Raw genomic sequence first — 11,499 nt, 5'->3', positions numbered from 1 at the left:
GCATTTCTCTCATGATTCAGCCGGTGTTTGTCTTCGGTGGATCTACTTGAATCCGGTCTTTGCTCGTCTGCGTTCTGTGTGTATATATATTGGATACTTTCGATCTACGTTTCTCTTCATCGGTGTCTGTTATTGTTCTGATGTGCCGACAATGTACCAACTGTCTACACAATAAGATTTGGTCAGTTCCGGTAAGGGAGGGATGATGACGACGGTGCGCATTCGACTCGCTCCAGAGATTGTAGTCGCCCCTAGGTGATCTATAGACCTGGATGTAATTTTTCTTACTTCTGATGTTCTTTGTACTGGATGTAATTTTTCTTACTTCTGATGTTCTTTGTACGACTATTGATGAGTAGATTAAAAAAATCCGCAAATAAAATAAAAACCATACTAGTAACGAGTTATACTGATGCAACATGCCAATACTACATAGCACTGTCCATACCAAACATACATGCAACGTTCCAGAAAATCAATTCGGTGTCTTGCTTCCAGCAAGGGCAGGCAGGCTGAAGAACATCGACCAGTACCACACACACACATGACACTCCTTGTGATTGTGTGCAGGTGCTACAGCACTGTCTGCTCCCCTGCTGCATGTTCATATCTATCCATGTGGGCCCCACAGGTGTAAGGGGACTCCCCAGCTACCCACCCCGCCACCACCACTGCACACCCAATGCGCAAATGCAGTGAACCACAGTGATGGCCATAATAATGCAGCTGAGAAAATCAAGCAAAGCATATGCCTTCAAATAAACAAAGCATCCCCGCAACAAAATCATGCAAAATTCATGTGCTGCAAGCAAGCAGACTCAGGCCCAGACGAGCCGGAACCCTAACCGTTGATAATTTGAAAGATGGATTAAACAAACAGCAAATCATGCGATTAGTTTAGTTGAATGCGATCGATGATTAAATAGACACACCAACCAACCAAAGCAGGCCGCGCAACAGAACAAGATCTGCCAGCCAGGTCGCAAGAATAGACAACAACAGAATCAATCAACTTAGATTAATATTGTAATACACCCATGATGACCTATAAAAACCACACAAGAAAATCGTATTAATTTGAAGGGCTGGAGAAGCAAAACGGAGAATGTGCATGCAAACAAGCTAGGGCTTCGCCATCATCTGGCCCCCACACGTCACACTGGCTGCCGTGCATGGACCAGTGTACTGAGACACTTGAGCTACTGCTAAGAATACTACTGGTACAGCACCACTAATAATAGTGTACTATAGCTGATACACAGATGAACAGTGAGTGAGGAGTGAGCATCCATGGCAGCACCCGCACCAGCATGGCACAATTGTAACTGCCAATCAGTCCAATCCTGTCTTAGTCCCGCCAGGATCTTGGCGCATCGTCATGTTCTGCCATTACGCTAGGCACATACTAGGACCGACTAAAGAATGTGTAGCGCATATAGTTAGGTTGGGTTAGTACCTAGTGGAACCTTGGATGGAATGGAAAGAAAAATACAATATATATGATTAGGTTGGGTAGATTCTTATGGTGAAAGGTACAGGACAATAGTCCTTGAAGCTGACGCCAATGCATGCCCAGCTCACCACTGGCTGGTACTAGTGTACCATGCATAAATACGTACAAACATCAACACTACAACAATGCCATGTCATACGTGTGTAGTCGTAGATGGATGCTCACCATTGTACCCACCTTGGATGCTCATCTCGTCCAAATTTGAAACAGTGATTGCTCATCGACCGCGATTCTAAACAGTGCATTCTTTTTTATGTGGAACAAGCACAAGAAACCTTGGACGAGCAGTGATTCTTGCTAGAAAGACAGGCCACAGAAGGAAGCTGTCCTGCTGCAACGATCGACCACTCTGCTACTAGAGGTGATTGTACCATCATCATATCATACGAACAAAGGGTCACATAGACACATAGCCGTCCGTCTATGGTTCGATAGGAACCGCAGCTCTTGTGCTGCAATCATCATTGCCTTGTTGCTTGATCCTGTGTTGTTGGTTCAGTCACGCAGTCTCACATGCCTTGGTTGCAAGGAAGAGGTTGGCTGGTTATTCAGCAGTTGGGTTCGGCACGCATAAGCCCAGTTTCTGATTCTGCACGCATCAATGAGGGGTGCATCATTCCTTTCTTCCATTCATTCATTCAGAGTCGGCCTGGTTGTGGTCCTCCTGGACTGGACTGGACTGGAGTATTGCTACTGCAGCACCTTCTGATATGCCACTGACAGTGTACATAGGTTGCCGCGGCTTAACCTCGAAATATTGTCTTGTCTAAGACGACGATGTGTCCTGTTCCTCATCCGGGCGTAGAGAATGGGGCCAGCAGCTGCATTCTGTTACCTGTTTCATGATGAAATTGGCTTCAACAGTCCAGTTCAGGTGTTAGCTGCAGCTGAACCACATCTAAACTCAGAGATTTCATGGGTTCATGGATGAGAAACATATCACAAGAGCTGAAACATGGCTGGGCTGGGTTCAAATCAATTCACAACATCACGACTCTTCTAAGCTCGATAGCCAACAGCTTATGCCATCGCTGATTACACAAACCTGTCGAGCAACTACAACTACTAGATAGGAGAATGGGGAACAACTGGATACAGGAGCATCTCTATCTTGCCATACATGTTTTTCCAACCGAAAAAACTAAGTTTAGTCCTAGAGCATTCAAAGGGTTAGAAGATATATCTCCAGGACCGTTCCTTTTCCTATACAAGCACAAGCACACGCACATAGAGATCGGTGTTATCCGCCACAGCAGCAGCACTTGAAGCAGCTGCAGCAGGCTGGGCACTTGAATGCACCAAACGCGAAGCATTTCCTCAGTGCATGGCAGCAGCTGCAGCCGAGATTGCAGCTTGGTTTGCGAACTCGAATGCGGCAGCAACAGTTGGTGGTGAAGGTGGTAGTTGTTGCCGTGTTCGCGCGGTATGCCGTCTTTGTCGGCTCGAGGGACTGCCGAATCTTCTTCAGCCTCGTTTTCGTTGTCACGCTCTCCATTTCGCGGACGAACTTGGAGAGGTGGCGGATGAAGTCAGGGTACAGCTCCAGGTTGCAGTGACCGCCTCCTTTGATCCATAGTGGATCATACGGCTCCCTTGCCAGTTTCCACAGCTCATTACCATGTGACCAATTCACAACATCGTCGTCGGTCCCCTGCAAACGTCAATACGTGTATAATTAACAGCAACACTTCTACACACCATCAAGTTGGTGCATGCGAAAAACTTTGAGAAAGAAAGAGTACACATAATAAATCAATCCATCACATAAATGGTTAGTCGAAAACAGAAAATCACTTCAGAGAACTATGAGTGCATCAACTATGGGAGCCATTCATGCTTTCTTCATCGACCTTGACTAAGGAAATGTAGTATTGGCCCATGAAAATGCTGCCCACCTTGACCACATCAAGCAACACGTGGTACTCTGGTTACGAAGCGGTTTATCCATATACATTGCAAACAAAGAGAACTACAAAAGGAAAGTTTGTAAGAATATTACGTTTCAGTTTGAGATGTTCTAACTTTTTTCTGAATCGGATGTATATAGACACGTTTGTTTCAGCTTTGATTGGATTCAAATCACCTATGGACTCGCTTTACTAGCAAAGCAGATTCTGCAGCCCTGTTTGTTTGAGCTTTGATTGGATTCGAATCACATGTGGATTTGCTGAAAATGGCCTGAATCCAGATTTAGCTTAACTGGCAAAGCTGATTCAGCTGTTTGTTTCAGCTTCAAACGAAAGAGCTGAATCTGGCCCCTGAATCTCAAACGAAAGAGCTGGGTGTTTCAGATTCCAGATTTAGCTTCACTGGCAAAGCTGAATATGATCCCTGAAGCTCAAGCAAACAGGGCTTAGCACTCATTTCAGTCCATATGTAGTCTATACTAAATATCCAAAACATCCTATATTTGCCAATGGAGGGAGTATTATTTACACACAAGGGAAAAGTTTGAAAGTAGCAGCTAAGTTATCCTCACTGATCTCTCAATTAAGAGTCTTCAGGCACAGCTAAAGATACTACAGCCGCAAGGTTCAAAATATTTAGTGATAACAAGCAGTCCCAGCTGGGAACAGGAATATAGGATGTGAAACCATCTCAGTAAGAGCTATGGATAACACATGCTGACACCACCGATATTGTAGGAGCAATGAAATTAGTCAACTTTGTAGAGTTGTAATCAAATTATGACTGACAGGTAAGTGATAGTAAAAGAGCGGAAACTGGGCAGTTACCAGTAAAGTGGTGGTGTTCCAGAACTATGGCATTTATAGTTTTTATTTCTCGAACATGCATTTGATCTGGAACTATGGTATTTCTATATTTTTTCCTGAACACGCATAGTTGTGTATTAGAAGAAAACAACCAAAGAAGGTACAGCAGTACATGCTCCCTCCATCCCATAATATAAGATGTTATTACAACCGATATGTGTATACCGGTTGTAATAACATCTTATATTATGGGGAGGGAGTACCACCAAAGGTGGCCTCCGACCAAAACCAAAACCAAAACCAAAACAGGAAAAAGAAAAAGAAACCTGTAGAAGATAAGCGTAGGAAACAGAAATCACGATACTAGATTGTAGATTCAGTTAGACTTGTACAAAAAACCTGATCATGTGGCTACACTACACATTTTGTTGGGCTCGGCCAAAGAGCAGAATAATGGAAGTCAAGCCATGCAAGGCCTACCTGTGCCTATTATAATTTTACAGCAGACTGAATCAAACCAAATCAGCTCGTAATGTTTATAGAGTGAGTCAGAAGTCAGAACTGCTAATGGCACATCCCATATCACTAGAGGTGCTGGTGTTCAATGCCCTTTGTGTTTGGATCAGTGTATCAGGTGTCCAATGGCACATCTTAGATCAAACATTCTCTTCTAAAGAACAAGTGTGGGATGTTGGATGGTTACACATTAACCCAAGACTGTAAGAAATGTGGGAGTAGTAAACTTTCCTATAAAAATATTGAAGCATGAAGGATGATTCATTTCTCTACATTCCCGTATTCCTCACCTCAATACTTCTGCAAGAACATTTATGCAACAGCAACACCCTCTCGACGGGTTATTACATGAATACATGGTCCACATATCACTCAGAGAAGTAGTTGCATTATTTATCAGACTTTGCAACAAGGAGCAGCAATGGCAATGGCTAAGCAGTTACAGTGTCCCAAAGTACTATGTAGCTTCTCAGAAGATGCTGGAATCTGTAATAAACTGTGCGAGTACACACCAAGTATTGATATCTATATCTCTACTCCTATAAAAAAACTGAGTTGGTGATGACGGTGTGTCAGCCGTTGGATCTAACACGCAGGGCTGGGATGAAGACAAGCACAGTTGGTCCGATCTATAGCCAGCGGTAGAGATGTGCGTGCATAGGGACCTGACTTTACCACCGTATGTAGCAGATATTTACCCACCTCTGCCACTGCTTAATATATGGAGGTCCTCATCCCGATCCCACTGCCACACCATCTCGCAGTTGCCGGATTTGCGCGCGCCCTCGCTGCCATCTGCTCTCCACCACGCCATGTCCCCAATCGCCCTAGCTCTCCCTCACAGCATTGCAGTCACATGTCTGCTGCCGTGGAAGGCTCGACCCGCTCCCATTTCGGTGCAGCTCGACACCCTCCTCCAACCACCTCTGCTTCTTTAGCATGCTCTAATGCGGGCCTCTTTTCCTCCCCAAACAGCCATTAAGACACGGTCAATGTCACAATGTGGGTCACTAATTTGGTTGGTTTGTGCGGGTGAAATCGGTGATTAGGTGTCGAGCTGCACCGAAATGGATGCCGGTGTAGTATAATGTGGTTGCACCAAGAGACCCTCTCAGTCAAGAGGTGGTATGTAGCCTAGCCGTGGGCGAGATAGCTGTAGGGCTGAGCGCACCAGATCGGGTAATCTCCTGAATGTAACTAGGGCTGCAGTTTAGCTTGATTCGATGTGTTTGATTCCAGTAAGCCTCCTATGGAAATATTTTTTGTTCCTTCTTGGAAAGCATCATTTTCCCTTTATGTGGCAAAAGGCTGAAATAAATCGGTTCATTAAGCTCTGGAAAAACAAAGAGAAATGTTTCCACACCTGAAATCTGTACACAATAGATGTTCATATTCTTCAATTTCAATTTAGCTAAAACTCATACTCTGGTTAGCAATGCTCAGGTGATATACACAAGTTATCAAATGGTTAATGGTCCAAGTTTCAGTTGATTAAATGTATTGATATATGTTCTGACATGTTTTATATAGAGCGGCTGGATTTTATACCGACAGAACTGCGAGATAAATTTAATGGAAAATGGCTCACTTGTCTTATTGCATAATAAACACATTACCAAGCTTATGGAGAATTCATTTTAATCACATCTGACTGAAACTTGGAGGGCATCCAGTCCCCTCATGTTCCCTTCTCTGTTCTTTTATATCGACTGGTTCCTTCATAATTCTGTTCCAATTGCTAAAGGTGGCTGCAAGTTGCACTTGTTGTTTCCTCATTTTCTGACCTTTAGGTCCACTGACCCGAGAGTAAATCAGGTGTTATCAAATGAAATAATTGGTGTGATACCCAAACGAAATAGTCTGCTTCTTGTGAATTGACTCTGCGTAAGCATTTGAAGTTGAACCAGATGGGTCTGTTGAAATATATTGCCCGCCTCCCTCCATCAGTTCGGACTTTTGGATGAGTTGGCTGGTGCATGAATTCAATATGGGATCCGAGCCAAGAGGCCTTGAGTTCAAGACCCTGCCAACGCAGTATTAAATAAAACGATTCTGCGGCCTACATCGATCCCACATCTAAGGACTAAAATAGCCTAGACATGGGAGGGGGGGGGGGGGGGGGGGGTTGAAATATATTGCCCGCCTCCCTCCATCAGTTTGGACTTTTGGAAGAGTTGGCTGGTGCATGAATTCAATAGGGTCATGGTGTATTCTAGGTGACTGTTACTGAGATCAGAGTACTAAACAGCATGGCCAAATGCCAGTGACAATGTATAGCTCCTCACCACTTATATACTAGCAGAAAATTAAGATGAGCTAAGAAAACAACACTGATAGGCAAAGACAAGAATGGGTCTGACTTGATGTCGCCACAGGAGAGGCATGTGTGTACTTTCCAGTAGATGTGTCTATAAGATAAGTATACTTTTTAGTGTTGTTTGGCTACTTGCAAAACTGTTTTAGCCTGTGGCTACATGTAAAGATCCTTATATTCGGGTCTCATCCTAAAAATGGGAGCTGGGAATTTCCTTATGAGCCTAATTTTTATCATGATTTAGAAGGATTGTTTATTTGATGAGCTTCCTATGCAATTTAGCAAATTTTAACATGAAATAATTTCGTCGTAAAAGCATTTACTTTATGCATGATATACATGATATTTGGTTCTTCTGGATAACCATGATGCAGACAAAGGAGATTCGAAAGTAAGCATTCAATTTTTTTTCTTTCCTGATTGGATTAGTTTTATACTACTCTTTTGAGAGAATTATTAATGTGTAGCGGAACAAGGGAACTAAATCTGAAGTGAAACAAAACATATTTTCAATGAAAAAAAAAGTGTAACACATTATAATGTTTCCCTGTGGGCACAAGATGATTTTATTCTAGATCCGTTAAAAAGCACGGGCACTTTGATAGTTTTGTTAGTAAAGAGACTTACATGAATAACAAGCACTGGGCATTTCACCTTCTTTATTTTTTTGACATTCTGCAAGAACAATTTAGCTGGACGTTAGTAAACCTACTCTGAAGGCACAAAAGGTAGAGACCGAAATGGAATAATCAATTTTGAGATGCTTACTTTGTAAATGTCGAAGCAAAATGTAAAGTTCACATGGCAAACAACACGGAGGCCTGACAGTATAGCACTGTGAAGAACCACACCGCGCAATCTTGGTAAACGAGATGCTAAATGCAATGTGGGCCCACTGCCAACAGATTGTCCATACAGGATAAGCTCTTCCTGGCTGATTCCGTACTCAGTTTCTAAGCACTGGTAAACTGCTTCAATATCTGCATATGTATTCTCTTCACTTGGCTGCACTTGAAAAGACAAGCATAAAAATCCTTTCACAAAAATGCATTCCTTGAGGAAGAAACATGGACATGCGCATGCTCAGTGGAAATGCCAATTAGGTGACAGTAATTCAAAGTGAAAGTGCCATATGATTTAGTTCAAATAAGCAAATACAGGATACAGAGACATTAATATCTAACTCCCAGTAGGGCAAAACATAAATTTCAAATACCACCACCCATAGCATTTTGTTTGTTCCTTTATCTTGATGATAGTGGAACCTGGTCCATGTTGGATAGTATGGAACAAAAAAAAAAAGGAAAATTCTCACTTCATTTGAATGCAGGGCCCCCAAAATAGACAGCAGAAACAATCAACATAACATGTTCTCCATTTCAATGGATAAAGCCGCAATAAATGAACTTGAGAAAATGCATAGATAGTTGATACAGACATTTATATCTGTCCTTTAGGATAAATGTATAAGACTATAGTCACAATGGGCAGTAACTTAGGCTAGTCATAGTGGGAGTAACTTAGCAAGTAACATAGCGCACTCCGAGAAATTTTTGCTTATGTGGCATGTAGTTAATGAGAAGTGGTAACATAATATGTTACTGTAACATAGCGCTTTCCAAGATAAGATGAGTCTACAAGCTAATTAATGAAGGTAGTAACTTAGACTAGTGTCATATGCATGACACTAGTATAAGTTACTCCCCACTATGACCAGCCTTAGACTAGTAACATGCATATGTTACTAGTCTATGTTACTACCTCTATAGTGTGGAGTAACATATGTGTGGTGTCATGCAATACTTCATTTATTAGGTTGTAGACTCATCTTGTCTTGGTATATGTGATGTTACAGTAATAACTAGCTATGTTACCACATTCCCTTATTTCCTCATTAATTACTCGCCACATCATTGTTTTGCCTAGAGATGTGTGAAGTTACCACCTATATTACTCCCACTGTAGGTGGTCCAAAAGGCATGCCCAAATTACTGTTTAGCCTGAATTTTACAATGGCAGTGGCTGAGAACAAAAGTTGCAGACATATAAAAGATTTATAATGGCCATGATATATAAAAGGTTTATAAGACTGGCCATAGTGGGGGTAACATAAGCGGTATCATACACTTGGGACTCGCAAACATGCTTATGTGGCAAACAATTAAAGAAGAGAGAGAGCGTTATAGTAACATAAGTAGATACCGTATCATAATTAATGTTATGCCATTATATGTCTTGCATGGCAATAAATGAAACCATATATGATACTAACCTATGATACTATGCACTATAGATGTAGTATCATACACTAGTATCATATGCATGATACTAGTGTATAGTATCATATGCATGATACTAGTGTATGATACTCCCCACTATGACCAGCCTAATGGCTATGATATGACTGGAAGGCACCAGTCGGGGGCATGGGCCAAACCTTCTTCAGTTGAGTTGTAGACAAATGCAGCTTGTTCTTGGAAACTGAAACTGAACCACATTTCTCGAGGTATCTTAATTAATTCAGGTTGTTGGTAGTAGTGCTATCATTCCATGCCTACATTAGTCAAGTAAGGAAACTAAAATTTACCCCATGACATAAGCAACCTATATTCAGTAGTAGTATTCACCAAATAATGAACCCGCAGTAGAGTCGACGGTAAAATTAAAATTAAACCTTACTGTAAAGAGTAACTACTTATTACCTTGCCAGTAGATGCTCCGTACCCCGAGTAGTCATATCTGCAGTTATAAAATTAAAAAGTAAATCACGTCAGGCTTTTCTGCACAGCAAATCTTGTGTACCTCCAGACCACATTGAAATTGCAACAGCAGGAAAAAAAAACTGGCGAAAAAAAATACTGCATGGTTGTAACTGAGGATTCAAGATCAGCTAATCGGACTGATTATTATTATATGTGTACTATTTAGAGAATCGTCAGGCACTGCTTTCCTCCCTTTTAATAATAAATAATAAATATATACTGTACTAGTTAGGTTGCAGATATCCCGTCCCGTGTTCCCGCAAATCATCTGCCCCAATAACCAAATCTACTTGATGTCGTACGTACAAGCATTTGTGATAGGAAATGCAGGACTGAAAAAACATGTCAGATAATAATTCCTACTAGTAGAAGAGAAGCAGAAAAAAGCAGTGTAGGGGTAGAATGAGGTGTCCTCCCTCCTAGAGAAGAGAAGCGAAATCGAAAGCGAAAGCACAGCACAATGTACCACTAACCCCATCAGATTGACCTTGAGATTGACCTTGAGCTGCACAAAGAGATCGTAGAGCTGGGCGAGGTCGGCGGCGTTGCCGTGCGAGTAGAGCAGGGTGAGGCGCGCGCAGGGGTTCCTGAGGTAGAAGGCGACGACCTTGGTCCCCCTGGTGGTGTCGAGGAGCAGCACATCCAAGGCGTTGTCCCGCGGGACGCCGGAGGCGACGAGGCGGCCGGTGGCCTCGTCCTTGCGGAGGGCGTAGGTGGGCGGGTCCGGCGGGAAGAAGGCGAACCTCGCCGCGAGACTGGACACCGAGCACCCCGAAAGCATCGGTGGCAGCGCTCAGTCATCGACAGGCGCCGGCGGCGGTGCTGCTGCTCATAGAGGGAGCCTCTCCCCTCCTCCTGTTTCACTTTCACCACCAAACGATCAAATGGATCGAAAAATTTCCCAAACTTGGGGGCGAACGGAAAGGATAAAAAAACAAAATCCCCAGCTTGGGGATTTCTCGGTGAAAAAACTAAGAGGAACTAGGGGTGGGTGTGGATCTTCATCCCAAGGGACTTGTTCAGTGAGAGTAGAAGCCAAATCGACAAAAAAAATCAAGAAGAAATTGGCTCAGTCCCTGCTCCCCAGGGGAATCCCCCGAAGTCGTATGAACCAGAAGTCCGTCGTTTGGTGGGATGGGGTGGGAGGTTTTACGAGGGTTTAGTGCATTGTGGGTGGGTGGGAAATGGCGAATGCGAGCAGCAAAGAGGGAGGAAGGGGAGAATGAGGAAGAAGAAGAAGAGCAAGGGGCGGGGAGGGTGTGGACCAGTAGCAGTAGGGAAGGGAGAGCTCCGCCTCAGGCCTCAGCCACGCTGCCACTGCCATTTATTACTCATGCTGCACAGAGACAGAGGGGGGGAGGGAGGGAGGGTGGTGGACTGATGTGCGGTGTGTGCGTGCGTGCGTGCGTGCGTGAGAAAGAGAGCGAGAGCGTGCGCGTGTAGCAGGTGTAGGGGTGAGGACCAGGCATGGCAGGGCAGGCGAGGTGATGAAATGAAACTGGAACAGGGCAGCGGAAAGCGCAGGCGATCCCCACACCTTTGCAAAAGATGTTCTTCCTTTCTTCACATGTTCTCGCAGCGGGGATGCGATTTTGTCACGCCGCACGCACGCACGGATGGACTGGACGCAAAAAAACGGCGCCCCGGAAGGATCACGCTGCCCGAGTTTCAAGGCTCAAA

The 11,499-nt window shown here is 43.6% G+C and overlaps 1 protein-coding gene across 3 annotated transcripts; it reads right to left on the bottom strand.

Moving 5' to 3' along the window:
- Window positions 1–2,457: 2,457 nt before the first annotated feature.
- Window positions 2,458–11,165, bottom strand: LOC109780247 (uncharacterized). 3 transcript variants are annotated; one of them, XM_020338836.4, is made up of 5 exons: window positions 10,293–11,165; window positions 9,760–9,796; window positions 7,826–8,062; window positions 7,685–7,732; window positions 2,458–3,164 (listed from the first exon to the last, which is right to left on the bottom strand). In XM_020338836.4, exons 1-5 carry the CDS (start codon window positions 10,598–10,600, stop codon window positions 2,754–2,756), a joined length of 1,041 nt encoding a protein of 346 aa, XP_020194425.1. In that variant the 5' UTR covers window positions 10,601–11,165; the 3' UTR covers window positions 2,458–2,753. The 3 variants fall into 3 exon arrangements, with proteins under 3 accessions (XP_020194425.1, XP_020194427.1, XP_020194426.1); XM_020338838.3 differs by having other exon boundaries at window positions 10,319–10,597; XM_020338837.4 differs by having other exon boundaries at window positions 10,307–10,526.
- Between the last annotated feature and the right edge of the window lie 334 nt (window positions 11,166–11,499).

Source organism: Aegilops tauschii, chromosome 7 (genome assembly GCF_002575655.3).
Source record: "Aegilops tauschii subsp. strangulata cultivar AL8/78 chromosome 7, Aet v6.0, whole genome shotgun sequence".
NCBI lineage: Eukaryota > Viridiplantae > Streptophyta > Magnoliopsida > Poales > Poaceae > Aegilops > Aegilops tauschii.
Note: the sequence above shows the minus strand (reverse complement) of the source record. Positions and strands in the feature narration are given on the sequence as shown.